The sequence below is a fragment of the Mustela nigripes genome, chromosome 3 (assembly GCF_022355385.1).
Source record: "Mustela nigripes isolate SB6536 chromosome 3, MUSNIG.SB6536, whole genome shotgun sequence".
In the NCBI taxonomy this organism is placed as follows: Eukaryota; Metazoa; Chordata; class Mammalia; order Carnivora; family Mustelidae; genus Mustela; species Mustela nigripes.
In genome coordinates, this window is record NC_081559.1 from 68,165,572 (window position 1) to 68,191,131 (window position 25,560).

The window sequence follows — 25,560 nt, forward strand, 5'->3', positions numbered from 1 at the left end:
CACTGGAGAGGTCCTGAAAGCCCCTCCAGAATCCTTTACCCTCAAAACTCCTTGAAGCATTCAGCATGGAGTACTTCTCTGTCCTGAGAGTCTGATCTATTTTTGCCTTCTTATTCACAGACTCCCTTGCCAGAGCAGGAAGGCCCAACTGTTGGAACAGTGGGAACTTTTGAACTGATGAGCTCCAAAGATTTAGCGTACCAGATGACCATTTATGACTGGGAACTCTTCAACTGTGTGCACGAGGTAAGTGCTTGCTGAGAGCGAGAGGAGGTACCGTTGTGATTCTGGACAAAGGCTGCTATGCAGCCCGGCGGCAGACGTGGATGTATGCAGCAAGATGGACACCACACGATCGTTTATGGAAATACCGAGCTTATTAATAAAGCCTGTTACAAAGTTTTTGTGTCTTCAAGAAAAATCATAATGATTTAGAGTAGCCTTCCTGTGCATGTCAAGCCAACAGCCCCTCGTCAATGGTTCTATATTTAAGAAGACCACTGAAGCCCCCTCGCCCCGTAGTACATAGCTTGAATCCTGGCCAGTGATGGGACTCACATTTGCTGACCCCCGTCAACTTGTCGTGACAAATAAAGAAGCCTCATTGGTGTTTTGATTGAGGAACAAAGAAATGAGATTGTTTTCTTTTCTTTTCTAGCTGGAGCTAATCTATCACACATTTGGAAGGCATAATTTTAAAAAGACCACAGCAAACTTGGATTTGTTCCTGAGGAGATTTAATGAAATTCAGTTTTGGGTTGTCACTGAGATTTGCCTTTGTTCCCAGCCCAGCAAGCGTGTTCAGCTCTTAAAAAAATTTATTAAGATCGCAGCCCAGTAAGTATCATTAGCTTAGAAAGAAAAAAAATGTTTGAGCTGCATTTTCATTTTTTTCCTATTAGGGCTATATCTTTCAAAAAAAAAAAAAAAAAAGAAAGAAAGAAAGATATAGGATCTCCTTAGGCACAAGGAACAATGATGGGGGCTTTAGAATAACTGAACTCTGGTAAAAGGTTAATTTCATCAGGCTTTTGTCATACCGGACATCAGTATATAAATAAATTAATACCTCACAGCATGGATACCAGAGTCAGAATCATGACCTCTTTGCTTTGAACTGTCCTGGCTTTGTGCCTCCTCCATTTTAAAGAGACCTTCAGCAAAGTTCCGTCGTAGAAAACTTGTGTTGATGAGGCCTTTCGAGTGGCTGTCCCACTGGACACCTTCTCACCAGTAGAGGGCAGTGGAAACATGCAGGTACAGGAGCACATAAAACTCAGCCAGAATGAAATCAGTAAAATGCATAAATGCGAGCTAACCTGAGACATGAAAATCATCGACATCAGAAAAAGCAAGCAGCTTATAAATATTCTATTTAATAGCAGTTCATGGGAAACAATTTATTTACTGCAGGGGCCGGTTAGATTTCTCCCTGACATGAATTTAATCTTCTCCTGCTATTTAGATATGCCTGACAACCTCTGTTTACTTCCATGTTTTTGGTATCACCACAATGCTAAAAATAAAATGCTAAATGTGGCCCATGGCTGGGAGACTTCTTTCTAAATGCAGGGAGCTCTCGCACAGGAAGGTGGGGAGCACAAGTAACCCCAGCTAGCAATTTTCTTGGGTCAAACAGTTTAGATCCCATACAGAGTCTGATTTCCAGAGCTAAACAAAGAAGTAAACGCTGCCTGACATTTCATATGTATTAGCTTGCCAAATGCTTCAAATTATTTTGCCAAAAATTTGAGGGTTCAACAGGATATCCAAATTTTCAGATTCAAAGGCTGATATCTCTTCATTTGGAAAAGCTGCCTCTCTGAAGAAAGATTTAGTAAGATGTTGCTTACAAATTTCTGGATCAAAGGATAGCCACTTTGCCGAGGAGACTGAACAGCCTTGCAGGTGCCTTCGCGTACTGGCAAGGGGAGGATTACGGAAACTGTGACGATACGTGTTTTCCCGCTATGAAGAGCACATTCTCCCTTCGCCTTAGCCTGGCAGTGCCAAATGCAACAAGGAGAAGAAAATGGCAAACTGCACCCCAGTGTGGGGGATCAGCAAGCCTTCGGGGGCCTGATCCTGTTAGTTGACAGTGGCAGTGTGAGAGGCTTTCCATAACTTAGGAATTCTTTTTTAACGTTTATGCCTTTTTTATCTTTCTTCCTTCTGATTAGGGGAATGAGTAGGTAGCTTTGGCCTTTGGTATAAATTGGCTTATGTTATTCAACCTTTCCTAAGCTGGTGCTGTCCCACAGTGGAGCTGTGAGCATGGCCCTGCTGGAGAAGATTGTAGACTGTCCTAGAGCAAGGTCTACAAGAATGAGACTTTTAGAGAACTTCAGCAAATTCCATGTAAGCTCTTTGACCTGCCCAGAGCTTTATGAAGTCGGGGGGTTCAAGTACTATCATCTCCTTTCGCAGGGGAGACTTGGGCATGGGGACAGCTTGTGACTTACCTAGGGTGATGAGGTTAGTTGGGAACAGTAAACAGAGCAGTGACCAGAAAAGCAAGTCTGTATTCCTGCATGTGCTTTCAAGAGCACATGGCTAGGACAAAGGCAAACACCATGCATATGATTATTCTCCCTGCCTTCAGCCCGGTGGCGGGGGTGGAGGGGGTTCCTCTGAAACTGCTTTCAGCCCCTGACCTGAGAGCCACTGCTCCCGCACAGCAAAGGCTTTGCTGACTTTTCCACCAGTGGTATAACACACCTGATAGCTTCTCTGAAAACGATTTTCCTCTTTCCACGCAGACCATTTAAGAACTACTCATTGCTTCCCCTACAAAGAGAACGCAGGCAGCAAAAGCAACAATTTAATTAGCCTTTCACAAAAATGTTCATCCAAACAGGATTTAATTATGATCCAGCTGACTTAGATAACCATATTGATTTGGGGTAAAGGATTTGCACTTGTTTCAAAATTAATTCTTTCCCCTTTTTGAGGAACTGGTATGTAGGAGCTGGGGAATTCCCTTCTTTTTTCTTTTCTTTTCTTTCTTTCTTTTTTTTTTTTTTTTCTTAAGTTAAATGAACTACCTGGGCTAAATATTGCCATTCTTTTTTTTTTTTTTTTAAAGATTTTATTTATTTATTTGACAGAGAGAGATCATAAGTAGGCAGAGAGGCAGGCAGAGAGAGAGGAAGAAGCAGGCTCCCTGCTGAGCAGAGAGCCCGATGCGGGACTGGATCCCGGGAACTCGAGATCATGACCTGAGCCGAAGGCAGCGGCTTAACCCACTGAGCCATCCAGGTGCCCTAAAATATTGCCATTCTAATAAGAATCTTTGATCTTGCTCCACAATAGTCTTATTCCCAAATATATATTCATAAAGGCTCACAGTTGCCAAAGTGCATAAAAGGATCAGCCTCGTTAACATCAGTAAAACAGAAAATAAGGTTACTTTTTGGTCAATTGTTTGGGTTCTTTGTCAGCTTCATAGGGATCATGACTTGTAAGCTGATATTTCTCAACAAATTAGAAGGCTTCGAATTGCAGGTTAGAAATTTCCACGGGGGCAGCAATTTGACTTCCTCTTTCCTTTCTCTGGGGAAGGAGGCCTCAGGCTCAAAGTCCGAAAGTCTTCAAGGACATTTTGCTTCCCTCTTACCTCATGCGATGTTTCCTTCCAGGTCCAACAAGGCTTTTAGGAAGCTCTGAGATCATCCTAAGGATCCCTAGGGAAGGGGTCTTTAAATTCCTTCTCAAAACCTGAACCTAGATGGCTGGAACCATCCCCTTTCTAAAATTACCGTAGGAAGCCAGATAACTGAACATGGTCACCCGAGTGGAACTTACCCAGTGCATTAAATCTATCATTGCCTGTTCTCCTAACGAGTCCTGACGATTATTAATGACTATCAGAAAATAGAACTCTAATTTTTTTTTAATCGCACTCGAAAGTGTCATTTTACTCAGCCATGTGCCTCTTGTGTTTCAGCTGTAAGGAGTACAAAAATCTGAATTCCTTTTTTGCCATCGTCATGGGACTAAGTAATGTTGCTGTGAGCCGCTTGGCACTCACGTGGGAGGTAAGCCTCAGCTGACATCCAGCTGTGACTTTTGCCTTAAGAATAAAAACACAGGCTCACCAGTGAGCTTTTTAAATAGAAATATCACTCACACTGGTATAACAATGGAAAAGGTGGGACCCTTTGAGGGAAGTGACCTGTCTCCTTTTTCCAGTTGCCTGAGAGTGTGAATTTCAAAAGGTATTGTCCTTTCGTGGAGAGGAAGGGAGATGCGGGGGTCTCAGCTTCTTGGTCTGTGCAAGGTAAATAATAATACATCTAGCTCCTGAGTAGAACATGAATCAACAACATTGCTGGGGTGATTTCAAAGGTTTTGCTCATGGATTCTGTTGTTTTCTGGAATGTCTGCTTATTGCCTTATCTGTAATTAAGAGAGGACAGAAGATCCATTTTTATCCAAGTAGTCATTTTGCTCTGGGGAAAATTAGCCAGAAGGCCAACTGTTTGGCCCTGCTGAGTACTAAGTATCTCTTAACCGCCTGGCCGACCTCTCTGTGTGTGCAGGCACAACAGCTGGCTAATATTCAGGTTGCGGCAAAAGTTCCACAGGTGTGTTGTGAACCTCTGGAGGAAATACCATTAGTGGTTTGACGACAGTTGGGTATTTGTGCTAAACATCTTCGTTTTTCATCAGTTAAGGTACTCAAAATGTGCCTGACCCCTTACGTGTGGTATATAGTTGAAGAAATACTAATCTCTCATAGAACATACACACAAAAATAGACTCTTACTAAAAATAAAAAAGTATGTGTAAGTGGGACACAAAAAGAGGTCAAGGAGTAGATAACAGAGATTTCATCTGCGAGGGTGCTTTAAAGAGGCACCAAAGGCAGCTGTTTGCATCTCTAAATATTTTCCTCAAAACATTTCCTTCCCCATTTGCCTCTTGAAACTGTTTTCTTTCCCTGTCCCTCCTAAATGTTTCCATTGTTTATAGGACAGGTCCTCACAAGTTCCTCTGTCTTGGGTTTCTCTTAAAATTCCAGGCTGATGCGGCACACAGCAGCTCATCCCCTGAATATAGGAATGAGGGAATTGCTGAGGCCTGCGTGCCACGCAGCTGGTATCATCGTCCAGCGGGGAGAGGGATGCAGTTAGGGCTGCCACGAGGTTGAGGCGAGGAAGCCACACAGCAGGCTCCCCTGTCTTGAAGTCCAAAGCTCCTGGAATCTCTGGAAACCTAGGGTCCCCGTGCAGGCAGTCTGCCTTCCCCAGCCTGTTTCCAGCTTCTGATGCGTCCACTGAGTCCATAGGATTTGGTGGGGAGGATCTCTTCCAGGGGTCCTGGGGAGCCCCAGAGCAGGTAGCGCATAAAACAGCAGCCGGACGTTCAGGCCACAGAATGAGGGGGGCACTCTCTGAGTCTCTTGTCTTGGTCTAAAGAGAAACACTAGAGGCTGCTCAGGGGGGTGGGAGGGTGTGAGCTGCCGAAGGAGAGAGAAGGACTGAATGGGCCCGTCCTTTGTTTTCCTGGGGAGGTGAAGGAGCCCAGCGGTCTGAGAGCTGCTGTTCTCATCCTTGCATGTTGCTGAAAGAGAAGATGAATGCAGGCTCACTTATAAGTCTCTGTTCTTTAAGGTGAAAGGTAATTACATCATCCTGTAGGAAGCACGTTCATCCGTCAGCATTTCTGATCTGAGTTTCTCTACCCATACTTGCTGAGAGCCTCCCACGCTGCCCATATGGCTCCGGTGGAGAGCAGGAGGGCCCGGACACGAGCAGGGTGAGAGACCAGCCTGACCTCCCAGGAACACGCGGGAATCTGTCAGTGAACCGAACGGAGGGAAAGTGAACCGCATGGCAAAGGGAATGGTTCAGCATGGGAGGGAAAGACCAATCAGACATCAAGCAAATGGGAGTAAAATCCTGGAGCGGTTTCTCGCCCTTGGCAGTGCGCCCTCGGCAGGGCAGGGTAATTCCTCACTGTGGGGCTGTCCTGTGTAACTGAGGCTGCTCAGCGGCCTCCCCAGCCTCCACCTACTATGTTAGTAGCTCCTCTCACTCTGCTCCACCCCAGTTGCGACAATTAAAAAAAATGTCTGCAGACATCACCAAATGTCCCCCAGTGGATGTCGGTGAGGGGTGCAAAACTGACCCCAGTTGAGAACCATCACTCTGGAAGCACAGGGTGTACATAGATTGTAGTGTTAAGACCCACAAGATATGTATTACCGTATGCCATCCGGTCTTTGACCCAAAAGTCAACTAAGTAAAGGAAGACGGGTAGAGCGACATATCTAACCCAAAACGTAATCCACTTGTAGTTTTTCTAAAGTAGTCTATGTCCATGGCAAGTTACCACCTAAAGAGGTGATTTGGATACCACGTGTGGAATGAGATCCTTGCATCCCTAATGCCCATCCTGCCTCTCATCCCGTTGGACATTCCCTCTGAGTGAGCTATCAGCTTCTCCCAAAACCTAACTCGAAAAGAGATACTAGGAAAATGGGCTTGGAAGATATGTGGGAGACTCGTCCTAGAAACAAAATAAGATTTTTTACAGATGCTTGAATGGGAATAGGACAAACTCATTCAGCCATGAGAGAGACAGAAGGGAGAGGAGCTCTTTTGTGAGTGCAGAGGCCTCACGGGTCAGTCCGTTGTTGCCAGTAGACTTACGTGTGGGAAGCAGAGCTGAGCAGGGAACTTCCGAGCCCTAGAACTCAGTCAGGGATGCCATGGTCTCTGGAGCAAGGACACATCACGCTGCTCTACCTTAGTGTGGCCTGTCAGAAGAGAATAGTTCAAGGTCTCAAAGATCCCAGGACCCAAGCAAAGAGAGAACCAATAGACAGAAAGATGGCTTGATAATGGCCGATGGGCTATGTGGGTACAGCCAGTGGCACTGAAGCAGGAACCACGGCGGGAGAGCCATCTGTGCTCCTATGACAGCAGGGCAGAGAAGTCTCGTGAGGAGACGCTCGTGTGGAAAAGCATAGCACGTGTGAGAGAGGCATAGAAAGGAGGCAGGAGATGTGAGTTCCACGTTGGACTGTCATCTGCTGTGTGACTTCGGGCATGTCGCTTAAATTATGAGACCTAATTTCTTCCATCTAGGAAACATGGGTTTAATCTATTCAAATAAGTGTTTAGGGAGTAGTGACTACATCCCTGACACCCATCCAGGCACTGGTGTTATAACAATAAACACAACTGGCGAAAATTTCTGTTCTCATGTAGTTTACATTGCAAGGGAAGAGGAGGATTGAATGGGTAGTTTCTAAAACATTTAATCCTACTATTCTCTGGCCTAAACTCCTAATTACGGGAATCAAAGAGTTTAAATGGTAGGAGGAGGTAATCCCAAATCACTTGTGGTCTGAGAATGCAGTCCTCTGTATGAATAATTAGAAAACATCATAAAAACACAAAGACCAAAAAGCATCTGTCATTGCTTTTGTTTCAGTGAGGTTAAGTGTGTTAAAAGGTAAGTTCTTTATGTTCCAGATGATGTCCAAATGATAAGCCAGATTACAGCCTAGGCTGTTTTAGAGATGTTTGATTAAGAGCTGGAGGAATACGTTATCCCTAGAAATGGTAACACATGGTACTTATCTAGATATCGAATCTGACATATGAGTGTGGCATTTTCGTGTCATTAACAGAAACTGCCAAGCAAGTTCAAGAAGTTCTATGCGGAGTTTGAAAGTTTAATGGTAAGTGACAGTGGCTCCTTGATTCTGTTCACTGTCTGTGTTAATCCAATTTCTGATTAGGTGAATTGAAGTTCTCATTTCAGAAATTTTACCTGTCCTTGTATGACTTTAAGAAGTTTATGATCCCGTTTTAGTGCTGCTAAAACAAGCATGTCTGACTAATGAATGGTACCCGCAGGAGTCAGCTTAAAGAGGACTTATGTCCCACATAAGGTCAATTTGTGTAACTAAGAAAAGCAGTATAATAGGATCCTTTCCACCTAGAAAAGGTGGGCTCTGAGTTGGAAGCTGCATTTTCCTTGCCTTGCCAAAATTATTGTTCCCCATTGGCTGGGAGGTGTTTGCAGACAGAAAAGGAGTGAGTGGGAGCTGGTAGGAGTGAAGGAATGGTTTCAGGGAGGGAACAGGGGGCTGGCAGGGAAAGAACCCAGAGAAGTCCATGAAGGAAGGAGGCAGTGCTGGGGGTGGGTGGGTGGGGTCCCAGGAAGGGTCCCAGGAAGGAGGCGGTGCTTCCAGAGAGGGGTTCCCAGAAAGGAGGCAGTTCTTGGGGGGGGGGGGCTAAGGGGGGGGCAGGGCTTGGTGGGGGGGGGGGGGGGGGTCCAGGAAGGAGGCGGTGCTTTGGTGAGAGTAGGTGGGTCCCAGGAAGGAGGCTATGCTTCAGGAGTGGGGGGCTCCCAGGAAGGAGGTGGTGCTTTGGTAGGGGTGGGGGGTGTTCCAGGATGGAGGCATGCTTCTGGAGGGGGATTTGGTGGAGGGGGTGTTATTTTACATAGGTTGTGTTTGCTCACAAAGGGACTCTTCCCTCAATCCCTGCAGGCAAATCTCCCTCTCAGGCAAAAACGCAAATAATTTTCATGTCAGAAGGGAAATTGTTTTAAAACAAAAATCAATTTAACTACATCTATAGCTACAACTTCGTTGAAAACTATCTGCTTGGGGCAAAACAAGTCTAGGTGTGTTAGAAGTTAGAGGGGCTGGCATATGTGTCATTAGTCATTAACCAGCATCTCTCTGTTTCTCCTAAGGATCCTTCTAGAAACCACAGGGCCTACAGGCTGACTGTAGCTAAGCTGGAGCCCCCTCTCATCCCCTTCATGCCTTTGCTCATTAAAGGTAATCCTAAGGGAACACACAGGTCAAACCAGGGAGGGGTACATGAGGAAGAACATGGACAAGAACCGGATCAGACCAAGCTCTTCAGAAAGAATGGTCCCATCCTTCCCCCCTTCCTCACCTCCTCTGCCCCTTGACTTTTTGGAAAGGCTTGCGAACATTATTGGAGGAGCAGGGATCTAAGATTTGGAAACACTTGATAGTGAAATCATGGGTTAGTTTGGAAATTTTACTAATCTCAGGTAAAGTGCTTTCAAAAGTTAAACACCCAACATAAAAGGAACGATTATCAGCTTTTTCCAACTGCAGTGTTATGCAAATCTTCCAGCATAATCTAATGGTGCTATTGTGGTTTCTTGGTATGACATATTTCTGTTAGTGATTAGAATGTGACTTTTATTTTTGTGCAGATATGACATTTACTCATGAGGGGAACAAGACGTTCATTGACAATCTAGTAAACTTTGAAAAAATGGTACGTACGGTATTATAACCTTATCTGCAATGTTTTATTTTTTTTTTTTAATCAATCTGCATTTGCCCTAATGAAGGAAATAATTTCCATATACGCTGCCGTGTTAAAAAGGTAGTTACACATAAAGGAGCTTTGAAAGATTTGGTTCCAATTGGCTGCCTATTTTAGTCTGTCGATTCTCTTTTGTCAAACTGAATGGCGTTTGTGCTGCAGCTCCCAGCAGCCACTAGCTTCTGTGCCGTGTGCTTGGTCCTGGGCTGCCTGTTGCTAAAATGTACGAATGTTCCATGTTGTTATTTTGTTGTAAGATTCCTAGAACTAGACTTCCCCAGGATGCCTTTGAGTTATCTGCTGAGCACGTAGGTAAAAGGCAATGCCACAGCAGATCCTTCTTAAGGAGTAGTCATTGAAATGTATAAATAAATAAAATTTGCCCAAGTTCAGAGAAGGAACTTGAGAGTCTTCATAACAAAGACCACTTTTTGAAAAAGAAAAACAAAAACAACAACACAGATGTGGAACTGGCGTGTATCTTCGGTAGTTTGCAGCTCCGCTCAGCCAGAAAAAGCCGTCATCTGGCAAGAGTTGCCTTGCCGTTCATTTTCTTATCTTCTGTGAGGCAATAAAGCAGGTCATGCCAAAACCTATCTTTAGCTACATAGTGCATGTTCATGGAATGCTCCATTGTCTTCTAAATCCTCTGGCTGCGGCCTGGATGGCTGGGGTGTTACAGTGTGATCTCTTGCGTCGGTAAGCATCTGCCCAGGGTTACACTTTGCAGTGGGGAGTATGGGCTCTGCAGGAAAAGCTCAACCCTGGAGAGTTAGGGAGACAGGATGCTCAGTTCTCAGCTTCGTTCCTTTGTAGCGATCTCTTAACTTCTCTGTGGGTCCGTTTACCCAAGAGTAGATAGGGGTCCTGCCTGCTCCTTCTGTGTCTGGAGATTGTTGATGGGTCCAGATTCCTTTAAGCCATATATAGTGCTACAGAAGTCTCCTCAGAAAAAGGTTCTTCTGGTTTCTTGAAATTCAGCTGGTATACTCGCTCCAGGAGAGCTGGAAACCTCTGGCAGTGATCTGTAAGGATTATACCATCCAGCTTTGGGAACGAGCTTAATGCAAGCGCAGCCTGGTGAAGAAGTCCAACAATTGTCAGGGAATTGAATTTCCATGCCTTAAGCTTGTTAGGAAAGAGCATAGGAGTCCACACTCCTCAAAGATGCCCTGTGCTAGAGGGCAAGTATTTCCCCAGCAGTGTACCCATCCAAGGGCAGAATATGAGCATCTCTAATACTGTCAGTTTAATAAATCTTTGATCAAAGTAAAAAAAATATTCTTTGCTCACTTATTAGTATGGAGAATTAAACATATTTCCCTGATGTCTCAAAATCTGTTTTCCAGAAATGAAAGATTTAGCAAATAGGTAAAGAACCTTCCAGATCACGTATACAGAAATGCAGACGAAGGGATAGCTAAGGCAACTATTTGACTATAAAATATACGTGTGCACAGAGGCGTAGAAGGCAGGGTTTCTTAAAGAGTTGACTGAGCTTTAGAACTTTTGATCATTAAAGTGAACAGAACAGGACAAACAAGAATAGCAAAAATACCTGTCAAGGAGAATGAAAGTTGTTTCTTCTAAGCTCTTAGATCTTGGTGTCGCCTCCATAACCTTCAAAGGAAGAGTCTTATCCCCTCTCCCATTTCTCCTCTCCATGTCCACAGCAGTGGGCTCTTACACGCCTTGCCAGGAGGAGAGACCCGGCTCCTCACACCCATCTCTCAGAGATACTCCACTTTAGCTTAAAAGCACCTGAACCGGGGGTGCCTGAGTGGCTCAGTGGGTTAAAGCCTCTGCCTTCAGCTCAGGTCATGATCCGAGGGTCCTGGGATGGAGCCCCGCATCAGGGTCTCTGCTCAGCAGGGAGCCTGCTTCCTCCTCTCTCTCTGCTCCCCTCTCTGCCTGCTTATGATCTGTTAAATAAATAAAATCTTCAAAAAAAAAAAAAAAAAAGCACCTGAACCCCCGAGCTAGCAGTTGGGCTGTGATAGCAGGAACCTGAATTAACAGACTGACACAAGTGAAGTGTGTTTCTTTCTCTTGTGAATGTCTGAGCAAGTGGTGTGTCTCACGAAGGGGTCAAGGTTCCAGGCTTCTCCTCTCTTGCCATTTCTCTATCCACACTGTCCAAGATGGCAGACCACCACCACGCCATGTCAGGTGGAAAAAAGGGGAGACAGAGAAGGTGAAGACACGCCTTTTCCCTGTAAGGACATGACCCGGAGTGGCACTCACTTTTGACTGGCTGGAAACTTACTTAGTCACATGAAAGGAAAGTTGGAATATGCGGCCCTGATTTGGGGTATCCATGTACCCACTAAAAATTAGGGGGTTCCGCTACTGTGAAAGAGAAGGGTAAAAGGATATACCGAAAGAGAACTGTTAGTGTTCCACTCTAGCAGCTATAAACTTTATTTCATTTGGTAAGTCACACCATGAGAAAGTTTAATTTTACAGTTGCCTTTTGTAAGTTTGATGTTACTGGAAAATGACATGGAATTTCAAAACGATTTAATTATGTTTTTTTAAACCTGGCTTTGACCAACCTGGCACTTTTCAGCTTTCCAACCTTCTCTCCCCGTAAACAAACCCACCCTCTGCCCCCAGAATGCCACCACTGCCAATTATAACTCCCACTAGTGGCCGCTGTTGTCCCCATGTGTCTTGGGGAAGGAGACATCTGTCTTTTCAGGTTGGTGTCCATGCCATTTCCCAATCATTCATTGCAAGGCCAAGGTGGTGAGCAGAGCTGGCAGCCTTTATGGGGCTGGGAGGTGGTCTCCCTGGAGGGAGACCCTGCCAGGGGCAGAAGTCACCAGGGTAGCCAGGAACACAGATGCCTGTTCTTGGTGGCAGCATTGCACAGACACAGCGAACTACTGTGCCGGCCCTAAGGATTTTTATTTTGAACCTTTTTACCCTTGAGGTATGAAATGAGGATTAGAGAATTTGTTGCATATTGGTTTTCAGGATTTATGAGTACGAACAAAAGAGAATTCACACTCTGATCCTTATGCAAAGAAAAAAAAAGCAGACATTCTTTCATTTGGGGGAAACATAAAGGAGTATTCAAAAAAATGTTTGAATAAAGCCCTTTGTAGCTTTCTATGGCATACATGAATATTTATAACATTTAGGAGGTAGACTAGCAATGGATTAGAGGATAATATGCTGGCTGGCTGCCACTATCCCAGGCTGCATAAAGCATGCTGATAGCCACGCTTGCTACTGTATTAGGAGGTTGGTTCTATTTCAGACATACCCATATTTAGGTGTATTTATTTATGAACATTATTTTAAGATAGTCATTTTATTTGGAATGAGAAGCATGGGGCAAAGCTTCTACACTCCTGGAAACATTAGCAGAAGCTAATTCACTGAGGAAAGAGAAATGCTTTGAATCCTTTTATTTCTGTGTCACTAATTATGGCATTACATAATTAGCAACGATATGTTTTCTATCACCAATAATATTATTATAAGATCTGTGGAGAAAGCACTACGCTTATATCAAGCTATGGAAAAAAGAATCTCCAAGTAACAACTGAAATGTTCAAATACATCCAATTCTCCGAACTTTTCACACAATAGAAATCTATAAGAGGACTTGAAAGTTTATTTCTTTATCTAGACCTCACAAACTGGGCTAAATGCGATTTTCCAAAAGATAGGTTTCATAGCAAAGCAATCTGTGTTGACTGTTCGGGCAAAGGATTTCACCAGGAAATATAAAGAAATCCAATAAATAATCCTTGGCCTTTTGGAGATTATATATAGTTAAGAAGGTAAAAGCATAAAGACATGAAATATTAAAAGAAAAAAAAAGATCTAAGAACTAGTTCACAATAGTAATAAAAGAGATATCCAAAAGCAAAATGCCAGGAGAGGTAACTTCATACAGCTTTATCAGGAGGAAAACAAAACCATGTTAAATACAATAACATAATACAATCAAATCCAGACTTGTTACTCTGAGCACCATACAGCCTCACCTCACTCTTCATCTCCTCTGTACTCAGTCCAAGTTGGCAAGACCAACCTTCTTTCTTTTTTTTTTTCCTGCCTCAGGGCCTTTGCACTAGCTGTTACCTTTGCCTGAAACTGTCTCCCTGCTAGTCTTCACCTGTCTGACTCTTTCTCATCACTCAGGTCTCTGCTCATGTGTCCCCTCCTCCGAGTGGTCTTTCCTGACTATCCTTCAAACATTCTTCTCTCTCCCACACTCAGCATTCTCAGACAGATAACCTTGCCCTGGCAGCTGGTTTCATAATCTGAGACAACCTTCACTTGCCTCTTCATTGTCTGTCTTCCCCACTAGAATGTAAGTGTCCTGGACCAGGTATTTATCTGTTTTGTTCACTGGTATTTCTCCAGCTCCTAAAAAGGTGTCTGGCACGTCGTAAACATGCAAGAAGCACTTGTTGAATAAAAGAATAACCCTATCCTATTTCAGTGTTGGACCTAGTGAGATAGGACAATACACTGAAGCATTTGTTTCCTTCTGAAACATTTTTAAAGGATTTTATATAGGGTCACCTGGGTGGTGCAGCTGTTTAAGCATCTGCCTTCACCTCAGGTCATGATCCCAAGGTCCTGGGATTGAGTCCTGCATCAGGCTCCCTGCTCAGTGGGGAGCTGTTTCTCCTTCCCCCTATTTTTACACTCTTGCTCACTCTCTCTCTCTCCCTTTCAAATAAATACATTAAATTCTTAAAAAAAGAAAAAATAAAGGACTTTGTAGAACGAAGATTTTATCCAGAAATGTTTTCTATTTTATTAGAAAATTTGATTAAGCAAAATGGTCCAGGCATTTTGCATTATTGACAGTTTCTGCAAGATGACTCCCTTAGCCTTCTGTTCCAGCGTGGACATTCTTCTTCTCCCCTGCTCTCTGTGGCGCTGTGTCCACCCTTCACCATCCTTTCCTGAATGCAGAGATGCATGTGCAATACTCTGCATGTGCCTGGACAGGCCCCTGAGCCACGAGGTCCTGTGGCTGGGAAATGTACAATGTATCACAAGCATCATGTACATTTCATGTGTGTGTCTGTATGTCGCATACCTCTTGGATAGAAAGATCGGTAGCCAGGGAATGGGGCTCAGGGCTCTTCCTCTGTACACCACCGAGGCTGGCTGAGCTCCTGGGCCTTTTTGTCTTCTACTTCTGGTCCTTACTGTGCCCTTAATTTCTCTCGTGGACATGATCTTTGTATGTGAGAACTATATACATTTCTAGATCTTGTGGAAAAAAAACTCCTGTCCAAAATATATGAGGATCTGAGTAAAATAACCAGGTGATGTAGGTGTGGTTTTACACATGCTCGGCAAGGAATAACTGACGGAGATTCTTTATTTGATAACACACAGATGGGGGCAGAGTCAAATCAGTAGGGACAGAAATAAGAAAAGAAGAGGCAGTGTGGGAAACAGGAAGAACACGGTTGGCAAAGATCTAAGGGGAAGAGAAGGAAAGACAAAATCTGCTCAGGGTAGGCATTTAGAAGAGGCCTGAAGTCCAGGAGCGGCTTCTCAAAGGCCTCAGAGCAGAGAGGCAGCCTGGCCTCAGAAGAGGGAGGCTGTTCTGGAAGCTGTCTCTGTGTGGGAGGGAGGTCAAGAAAGTGTAACAGGGCAAGATGGCATTGCCTGCAGGGCCTGCTGGTCTGAACTTGGAAAGAGACATGAAAGTCTGCTCCTCTTCAGGGACAGGAGAGCTAAGGGTCTGGACAGAGGTGGCCAGAGAAGCTGGAGACAGCTGTAAAGGCCTGCCGGGCTCTCGGCTTATCTGGACAGGCGTGAAAGTGTAAGTTGGCCAGCTCACTCCTGCGGGCTGGAAGCCTCCTGAGAGGTAAAAAGGGAGGCCCAGTCCCAAGGGCCCAGCCTGAGATGAAGCCCCTCTGACCCTTCATCGGGTTCAAGGGGAATAATTTACGGAGCTGGAGGGAAATTTGTGCTTGGGACCATAGCCTCAAGGCCTCTTGTCTATGCCAGGCTGGATGGCAGACAGCCCCTTCCTTGGACAGTCTCTTTGCCTGTAAGCCTGACCCCCAAGAAGGACATTTCCTTGCGACTTGCTCTGTTTTCAGCTAACAAAATAAACTCACAAGGGTAGGTACAGAGCCCTTCACTTGCCACCTGCTTTTCCTTCCTGAGCTTCCCTCTGTGAGTTCACGTCCAGAGGGAGAGGTGTCAGCCTTCGTTTGGGCTCGTCTCCCAGCCTCATGGGTGAAGAACTGCGTGAACATATTAATTTGTGCAAATAAACCCCAAAGACCTAGACTGAGACTGGGTCTCCGGAAAAATGGTGGCTGTGTGCAATTTAAAACCTTTTCCACGGTTCTGACTGCGGACTGCTTTCTTGGTGAGAGGGCCCAAGCTGGCCATTGGCAGAGCAGAATCTAAGGTGGTGATTCCCAGCAGGGGGTGGGGGGAGCCCATGGAAGTCCTGTCCGGTGTGGAGAGTGGGGTTCACACTACCCCCCCCCCCACACTGGCTCAGAGCGCCTTCTAAAAGCAGCGAATTCTCCTTGCTTGGCCCGCGGCTTTCAAACTGCTGTTCTCATAAGCCTGTTGCTAAAGGGCGTGTGTCATAAACCTCAGGTTTGCTGAGATGGGGAAAAAAGATGAGAAGCTTTGCCTTGGAGTAATCGAGTATTTTCTCACCGGCCCGGCCCCACTGCAAAGCTGACTGGCCTGCTCCAGGCAGGCCAACCGGCTCAGGCACGATCGTGAAACCTCGGGTGTAATCTTTGGCTTCATCCCTGCCGCAGCCGTTGGATAACAAAGCCTGTGTCTCTTTAAACTTCGTTTCTGCCAACCTTAACTGAGAACATGGGCAAATACGTGGCTGTCCGCCGTCAAAAACAACATGTAAGGCTTAAGTCCCTGAAGGACTGAAAGACTCTTAACTAGATAAATGCAGAATCCTCCACTGTGGTCCAAGAAAGCAAGTGCACGGCAACAGAGAGGGAAGCTGGGTCCAAACAGCAGCTCATGAAACAGGCTCGAGGTTTAATTCGCTAGTACTTCGACAATGCCAGCAATGTGACTTTTTTTACATTGTGGACTCAGATATATAGCCTCATCCAGACCAGGGAAGGAAGATAATCATTCTTCTGTTATCTGCTTTGCTTAATCTAGGGCACGATGCTAGAGGCTGCCCTAAAGAGACCCACAACTGTCAAATTGTTAAACTGAAAATTGTTAAAGAAATTGGGAATGTTTAGACCAAACCAGAATAGACCTGGGGGCAGAGGGGTGAGGAGATGTCCACAATGGCTGTCTTTAAGTGTTTGAAGAACTGTCCTAATAAGGAAGAACTAAATGGGGCACCTGGTGGCTCAGGTGGTTAAGCTTCTGCCTTGAACTCAGGTCATGATCCCAGGGTCCTGGCAGTCCCACATAAGGCTCGCAGCTCAGTGGGGAGTCTGTTTCTTTAAAAAACAAAACAAAACGAAAAGAACAGGAGGAACTAAATGTGCTTGTTGTGGCTCCAGGGCTCACAACTGGGATCAGTGGGTGAAAAGCAAAGGGAGACCAGCTTTGACTCAGAATGATAAAGAAATTTCTAATAGTCAAGAGATGTATAAAAATGAAGGTGGCTGTCCTGGCAGGAATGAGTCCCTCTCAGTGGATGGGTCCAAACAGCCGGAAGCTGATGTTGCTAGGCAGGCTCTGAAAGGGATTGTGTACCTTGCAGACACCTGAAGAAGGGACCTCTGAAGCCTCTTTCATGGGAGGTGGTGGGGGGTGCTTGTAGGTGCAGTGGTTAGCAGCTTACCGCAGGGGTCCATGGGTGCAAAAGTGGGTGGAGTTAGTGTCCAGCTAACCCTTCTCCAGCCTTGCAAAAGCCTTCTGCAGGTGTGCGTCCCTTGGGATGCCAGCGGGGTTCACGCATGCTTGTTGCACCATTGCCAGGGTTTACGGGGGGCAGCGTGACCATGCAGACCTCACAAAAGAAAACCACGGGCCTCATTGCAAAAGCCAGATTTGGATTTCAAACTTAAACTGAAGTTACCTTTGAGGACAATTAAAAAGGAAACGTCAAAATTAAAACCATTGTTAAAATTAATCAAAGATTTAGAAAGGTAGAATGAACTCCAGAGCTGGAAATTACTGATTTAAACAATTGTTCTCACATTTTAAACCGCATAATGAGCTAAAAAAGATGAAGCCTCAGAGTATAGCTGTAAAGAGTAGTCTAAAACCAAAGTCAGAATGAAATGTTTTAGCTTTCAAAACTAAAAAGCAGAACAATTACTCCCTGCAAAATGGTATAGGAAGAGGTTTCTGACCCCTGCTAATTGTTTTATTATTCTTCAGAGGGGCACACTGGCAGCCTTTCCCGGGGTTTTCGGTAATTACACTCCATTCAATATCTGAAGAATTACAATAATTCTACGCAGAATATACTTGTGCCCTTCGGATGCAAAGCCGAGAGAAGTGAAAAAACAACTTAAAGTAAATTAGCAGGGAAATTATCATGATTCCTGTTTATTTCAGGGCTCCATATATCAGAGGCTAATTATACATTGTATGTTACATTTTCTTAGAGGTATTTGTATTTCTCGTGCTGATCAACGGACACGCTGGTTTCTAGGGCCCTTTATGAAAACGAAGTTCCAACTTTTCCAACTGCCTCTTTGTGTGTGAGAAATGATCCAGTGCAGACATGTGGCACCCAATGTTCCCAGAGTCCTCAGAGCAGTTGGATTCAGCAGAACACTTAGAATGCTAAGTGTTCACATGTACGTCCTTCAGAAGCTTCCACTCTTCTGTGAATTTCTTTTCCTGCCAAGCAAGCTGGGGTTTTTGCTTGTTTGTTTGTTTTTACCCGTAGAGAAGCTTTCTCGAAGTCATTTTCTATACTTTGGCAAGCCAAGGGCCCATGAGAGACAAAAGCAAAGACTGGAATTACATAGCCACTTAGAGATAAGAAAATCTCTTTTCCTGGCTGGAGCCTTATCAATTTTCTGCTGGTGTTAGAATTAATCCACCATCTCTGCTGGACCCCCTTTAGAGTCTGAACAGCAAAGGGGTCCTGAGACAATACACAGAGCCTGGGGGGCCCAGCTGCCGTTAAAATATCCCGAGCGAGAAATGTACATCCTAGCTGAGAAATGGTGCGTGGGTCTCACCGATGTTTTTCCTCATGTAACTGCCTTTCCTATTTTTTCCTCCTTTTTCCTTTTGTCTTAAACTAAGTTGAGTGTAGTGTAAAAAAATTCGCTTATAAGTCTTTATGGCAACCAAAACATCAAGAAACTAAGAGGATCACTTAATGACAAAATTTAAAAAGGTTACATAAATTATGATCTGCTCGTAAGATCGAATACCAACTCATTTTTTTAATGTTTTAAAACGCACGTGGCATGGAAAACAGTCACAATGCCAAAATTTCTATCAAAACAGAAAGATGTATGTACACTACGACTTAAGTTTTCTGAAAAAGATGCTTTTACATATTTATTTTAAAACATTAGAAAGAGGGGTGCCTGGGTGGCTCAGTGGGTTAAAGCCTCTGCCTTCGGCTCAGGTCATGATCTCAGGGTCCTGGGGTGGAGCCCTGAATTGGGATCTCTGCTTGACAGGGAGCCTGCTTCCTCCTCTCTGTCTGCCTGCCTCTCTGCCTACTTGTGAACTCTGTCTGTCAAATAAATAAATAAAATCTTTTTTAAAATAAATAAATAAAGCATTAGAAAGAAATGTACCAAAATGTAAATGAGGTGATATCCTAAGTGATTTTTACTTTGCTCTTAATGTTTTCTGCATTTTCTCATTTTCTAAAATGTGCATGAGGAAGTATGACAGTCAGAAAGGGGGGAGAAAAAAAAAAGGAAGGAGGGAGGAAATCAAATAATGAAGATTAACATTAAAGCACACACACTTCCGGGGTGCCTGGGTGGCTCAGTGGGTTAAGCCCCTGCCTTCAGCTCAGGTCATGATCCCAGAGTCCTGAGACCGAGCCCCACATCAGGCTCTCTGCTCAGTAGGGAGCCTGCTTCCCCCAACCCTGCCTGCCTCTGCCTACTTGTGATCTCTGTCTTTCAAATAAATAAATAAAATCTTAAAAAAAAAAAAGCACACACTTCCTGCTGGCAGATTAGAAGGGTCGGTGATGCACAGTGTTTACCAAAATGTGTAGGTAGGATAGTCTGATTGTATTCAGTCAGTAGAATCTAATACCTCATTACAGAGTCCTGTTTACTGGGAGGAGGAAAAGCTAGCCCTTTTCCCCATCTCGGATAGTTACAAATTCTCTGACAAAAGTTCACCATGACCTTGGGAAGGGATGGTGAAAACTAGGCCTGAGGGGTAAGTCTCAGAGACAACAGGCTGATGTTTATGTCAGAGGCACAAGCGAACAGCTGGATGAGAATTATGTCGTGAGGATTCTTCCTGTGGGAAGCACCTTGCTTATGTGACTGTAGGTCCCTCTTTCAAGTCATTAAACCGGTTCTACGTCAGCCAGTGACCTCCAGATAGCCAGTGTCTCAGAACAGGCTTTTTTTCATGGTCCCAGGTATTCCCTCGATAGATAATGGCTTGTTTTCTTTTATGGATTATACGCTAACCTTCCCTGCATTTCACTTCTTTTTTCTTTATTCTTTCTAGCGCATGATTGCAAATACTGCCAGAACAGTGAGATACTGCAGGAGCCAAGCCTTCAGTAAGTTAAATGCTGCTGTGTGCCATAATCTTGATCTGGGTGATCGAGTCCTTTTTAATGAGGCTATGGAGATATTCTAGAAGTCTGGACGATATCTGATCTTGTCAGGGACACTTTGGACCATGAATGCCCATGAGATAGGGGCCTTGCGTTGAAGGACTTTCTAGTTGTAAAACCTGAAACTAACCCTAGGAATATTGTTTTATGAATGAACTTCAAGAGAATAAATGTGCTTTTTCTGGTGTGGCTAGAGACAGCTAAGACACCATTGCCAACAAATCCCGCCTCAAACCAACTGTGTTTATGACTCACTGCTTGATGTTGAGAAATTCACATCAATTTCTGATGACTCAGCTCTGTCGTTTATAAACCGGGAAAGATATTATTTATTGTCTCTTGGGATGTTGCAAGAACGCATTTATATGTATAACTTGTTTGCAAAAGGCCCCATAGCAGGAATTCATTATTATATTTCTAGTATTCCCAGGTGAATTTAAGATGTTCCTCCTAAATCTGAACATATGGCACCGTAACTGGTACCATACAGTGCTTTAATATAAAACTATTACTACTAATAAACAGCGATCTTGAACTGGTGGGGATTAAGTTGCATCACAGCACCAGATCATCCTGCCAGACCAGCGCTACCGTCTCCTGGGCTGGGACTTGGGGTGGGGTGGAGCTTCGGGTCCCTCCAGCTGGGCTGGGAGTCAGAAGGCCGCCCCTATAAAGTTCTTTGCTAAATTCATTGTATGAGTCACTTGAAGTCATTTGGCTTATTAAGCCAACGTGATAATTTGAGATGGACGTGCTGTGGGGCTTACCTCCCCCCCCCACCGCCAATCAAGTAAACCTTGTTCTAAGAGACTAGAAGTTTCTCAGCTTACGAATCTGAGCTATCTTTACCCTTCCTAGCGCAGGACTGGCCCAAAGTGAGGGTTGGCTAACACAGGATGCCAGACCTGCTAAATGTTCATTTGTTAATGTATAAAGGAGGAAAAACCTAGGAAGAATAATCTTAACTCAGGGAACAAGTAGACCTTTAAAATTCTTATTCAAGTGGTCATGCTTCCTCTTCCTTCCAAAGTGAGAATAGTCTTGTACATCAGCAACTATCGCTGTGTGGATTCTAGAATTAGAGTGTCTCACATCTCTTCACCTAGTAATTTACGGTCTGTGTAAAGACATGGTCTTCAAGCCGTTATACAAGTGAATATGAGAAAATCTAGGTGATGTCAGTTTACAACGAGACCCATGAATCCAGGGCCCTTCAGGAGGTCCAGGAAGGTCCTGAAATTAAACACAAAGTTTTTGTGCCTGCGAGGGTTTGTAGCCTTGAGGAGATTCTTAGTGGTTTCTTAGAGCAGAAGAACTGCTATAGACTATGTTTTGTTCCATAAGCCTCTTGGGAAGTACAGCCTACATTCTCCTCCATCTCCTAGAGAAGTCCGGGGGGGGGGGGGGTTGGGGAATTACATAGCTCTCTGTAAGATGCCCATTGCGTTGGTTGAAGTTATCAGGAACTGCTGGTAATCAGCAGCTGCTCAGCGCTGAAGTCAACAGTCTATAGATAAAGCTATAGGAATAGATGCGTAAACATTGTGGGAATATGTACAATGTAATTACAGTATATTGTACATGGAGAGTACACTGCCAGGGAAAAGCGAGGAATTAAACACTGTGGTATTATTTATATGTGATAATTATACTGATGAGTTTTTTCTTAGAGTGAGTAGGGGCCTTTGTAACTTTGCTCTGCTTTTCTGTGTTCAGACCTGCACCCCTATCCTCCACCCCTGATGCAGATGGCATTCCAACTGTCTCTGCGAGTGATGCGTGGATCTAAGCAGAGCAGATGGACTGCAGAAGGCAGTGGGTTAGGAGGGGAAGAACCCTGGCGGGGAGGCTAGACTCCAGCTCGGTCCCTCCCAGTGTCCTTCTAGATGACAGCCCCATGTTGCTGATGCATCTGTGGGGCGAGGTGGCCCGGGGCCCGGAGCACAGGTGCTGGGTCTAACCCGAGCATCTTCCCCCCTCTTGTCTGGAAATAATGTCACCGTTGTGAAATGAAGAGATTTCCCAGGAAAAGAAATCCAGATCGCTCATTTCTCTAGAAAAGTAGGAAGATGGGGCAACTCCAGGGGGTGCCCTCCTGGGGGAGCTGAGGAGTCCTTTCCAAAGGGAGCCGTGGTTCCAGTTCCCCACCGTCAGATTTGGCTTTCCTCCTTCACGTAGATTCTCTGCAGAAGGCTCTGGGCCCCTGATGCTTCTTTCAGCCTGGTTTTAGAGAAAGCTGTTAACTTCCGAACTACCCGGCTCACATGCAGGAGAGGGGGAGTGGATGAGAATAGAACAGTAACTGGGATTTCAGAACAGGTCGAATCAGGGAATCGAAGGTCTAGCGGACCTTGTGATTTCAGCCCGTGTGCGCAGCCTCAAAATGCACACGTGGGTGCAGGAGTGCTGCATGCCAGACTCAAGTAACGAGGAGAGTGGGACTTGCTAATCTCACTGGCTTGTTTCAGTTCCACCAGGGAGTTCAGCGCTTTTGCTAGGGGCTTATGAACACCATGTCTTTTTGCCATCAGCCCTCATCCTGTATCAAAGGGGGCAGAGAGCTGAGTGTGAGACACAGGTGGGACGGAAAGAGGAAGCAATTTTAATGTATAACCGATGTAGAGCCATCAAGTGACACTCTCACTTTTATTTGGTGCCATTTTTATTTTTTTTATTTTTTTTTTTACAACATGCAGTACAAAGGAAAATTATCAAATAGGTGATTCCAGGGAAGGAAAGGGTGAGAGAGAGGAGATGGACATCTATTTCAGTGAATATGGTATGTTGAAAGATTGCAATGGAACCTTGGAATCCACATAACTGTAATAAGTAATTGGAGGAAACAGAGCTGTGTCTTACATGCATATATTACGCAATGCCAATTTGCTCTTTTCTCCTTCAACAGACCCCGATGCAGCACAAGCTAGTAAGAACCATCAGGATGTCCGGAGTTATGTACGGCAATTAAATGTGATTGACAACCAGAGAACTTTATCACAGATGTCACACAGATTAGAGCCTCGTCGACCATAGACATTTAAAGTGCCCAGAACAATGGTTTGCCTCCAGTCCACAGTTTTTCAAAAATGCCATTTACGCTACTACTGACTGTCTTGTCACTAGAAAATTCTACAAAACAAGCAGACACGCAGCCTGAGACATCTCAGGGCTACGGCTTACCAGCGTCCTGACAAGAGAAGAAATTCTTTGACTTGCATAAAACGTTCGCACTCTAGCTTAGGACCCTCCAATTTGTGGTCACCCTATTTTATTTCCAGTTGTGCCATCCTCTTTGCTGAAACATAAATTAAGTCCCACACGAAGAGCTTGGTGGGAATACCATTGTCAAGAGTCCCTGATGGTTCTCCTCAGAGAATTGGCAGGGGAGATACGCTACAAATAGGGTTTACGTGACTACGTCTGTGGTGGTCTAGTTTCACAGTTTTTAATCTCAACACCTTGATTTGGAGCATGAGGTTGGAAGGTGTTGAAGAATCATGTAAATCTAAATCATAAGCTGTATTCTAGCATCTTCATAGTCTTACCTCTGAAGGAGTTAAACCCCACCACACTACTATAAAACATTATGGCTATTTATGTAATTTAGGGAGGACTGGTCTGTAATTTCTGAATGATATCTAGAATAATATTTATGTTTACAATGTAACTTTTTTAAACTTACAAGTCAGGATTACATACATAAGAATTCCACTAAGAAACTCCAAGGTTCTAAAAATTGCCAGCGTTAAAATAAAAAAAAGAAAGAACATTTCAAAAGAGCACAATATGCACAAAACATTTTTCAAAATTAAAATATTTTCCTGGGCATTAAAAACCTTTACTATTGGCTAATTATTATTACTGATTTAAAAAAAAAAACATATTTTCTGGACTTAAATGTTATTACAAATATCTTAATTTTCAGCAATTGTTTTGCACTTTCAAATAGATTGTAAATAGTTCACTCAATCAATGGTATAGAGTTATTTATTTGCTATATAATAGATATTGTGCCAAATGATTACTTTTTATTTATTTTATTTAGTATGTAATTTTGGAGTACATTTTTTCCTCTTTTCACAATTAGGCTACATTTAATGTGTAGGAATTGTATGTATGTATATCTTCTGTAAATAACAGCTAGTATCTTCATTAAATATAATTGTTGACAAGAAAAGGTCGTGTTATTCTTGATTCTTGTAATATGGAAAGGGTAACCTTTTGGTATGGGGGGGGTCCCAGCTTTTTTTAATTGAAATAAAATTCAGATACTATAAAAATCACCCTTTTAAAGAGCAAAATGCAGTGGCTTTTAGTATATTCACAAGGTTGTTCAACCATTATCACTAATTCTAGAACATTCTCCACATTCCTGAGAAAAAAACCCATATCCATTAGCAAACGCACCTCACTCTCCTCTTCCCCCAGTCTTGGGAAACCACTGTCTGCTTCCTGTCTCTGTAGATTTACCTATTGTGGACATTTTGTATAAATGGAATTATATAATATGTGGCCTTATATGTCGGATTTCTTTCACTTGGCATAGCATTTTCAGGGTTAATCCAGCATGTATCAGTACTTCATTTCATTTTATGGCTGAATAATATTTGATGATGTGGATATACCACTTGTCAGTTGATAGATACTTGTGTTGTTCCACTTTTTGGTTATTAGCAACTACGGAAAGGCACGATTTTAGAACTGCCTGGTATGGGGCCTCATACCATTTCTCAGTGATTTAAGCACTTAGTAAATATTTGATGAAGAGATTTCTAAAATTCCTTAAAGTCCAAATATGTCTCTATTTTTTCTTGTTAGCATTTTCCAGAGTGTGTTCCAGGCTATACTAGTCTCACAAGCTCACAAACTATTCCTCCAAAAACACACAACTGCAAAGCAAAAAACAAAACCAGGATGGTATCTTCAAATAAATTTGTGAGCCCCTGCACAATACACGGCCCATTCTTAGAAATGATTCTCAATATTCATTAACATATTAAAGGCTCTGAGAAGTCCCACTGCAATCCCTCCTAACACACAGTGGAGGCTCATTTTGAGAAATGCTAAAGCAGGCAAATGACTTTCTGTGTTCATTCATCTCATAGTTCAAGGTCCCCAGGGGTATTGTTTTATGCAGTTAATCTCCTACCTAGTGGAGCATAATGCCTGGAATTTACTAGAGAATTTTTTTTTTTAAGTCACTGAATAAATTTTTTTTGAAGCCATCATTTTTCAGCTGCAAATTTTCACCATTATATAGTTTTCCTTTCCTAGATAATTTTGAAAGCTGAGAAACGAAGCTGATAGCCTATCCCTTGGGCATTCTTGCTCTTGTTTACTCTTCTTTACTTCCTTCCTTACTCTTACTTTGTTCCTTAAAAGTTGGTATCCTAGGTGCGCCTGGGTGGTCCAGTCGGTTAAGCATTGGCCTTTGGCTCAGGTCATGATCCCAGGGTCCTGGGATGGAGTCCTACATCGGGCTCTCTACTCAGCAGA

General features: G+C 43.8%; 1 protein-coding gene across 6 annotated transcripts in view; it reads left to right on the top strand.

The window, feature by feature from the left end:
* The window catches only part of RAPGEF4 (Rap guanine nucleotide exchange factor 4), a 288,407-nt gene extending 264,166 nt beyond the window's left edge, over positions 1 to 24,241 (top strand). For all 6 annotated transcript variants that reach the window (XM_059394172.1, XM_059394171.1, XM_059394173.1 and 3 more), the window contains 8 exons: positions 121 to 246; positions 659 to 837; positions 3,947 to 4,037; positions 7,643 to 7,693; positions 8,719 to 8,806; positions 9,217 to 9,281; positions 19,953 to 20,007; positions 22,970 to 24,241. In XM_059394172.1, the coding sequence (XP_059250155.1) occupies positions 121 to 246; positions 659 to 837; positions 3,947 to 4,037; positions 7,643 to 7,693; positions 8,719 to 8,806; positions 9,217 to 9,281; positions 19,953 to 20,007; positions 22,970 to 23,097 (783 nt within the window). In that variant the 3' untranslated portion in view covers positions 23,098 to 24,241. The remainder of the gene's footprint in view (positions 1 to 120; positions 247 to 658; positions 838 to 3,946; positions 4,038 to 7,642; positions 7,694 to 8,718; positions 8,807 to 9,216; positions 9,282 to 19,952; positions 20,008 to 22,969) is intronic.
* The last annotated feature ends 1,319 nt before the right edge of the window (positions 24,242 to 25,560 follow it).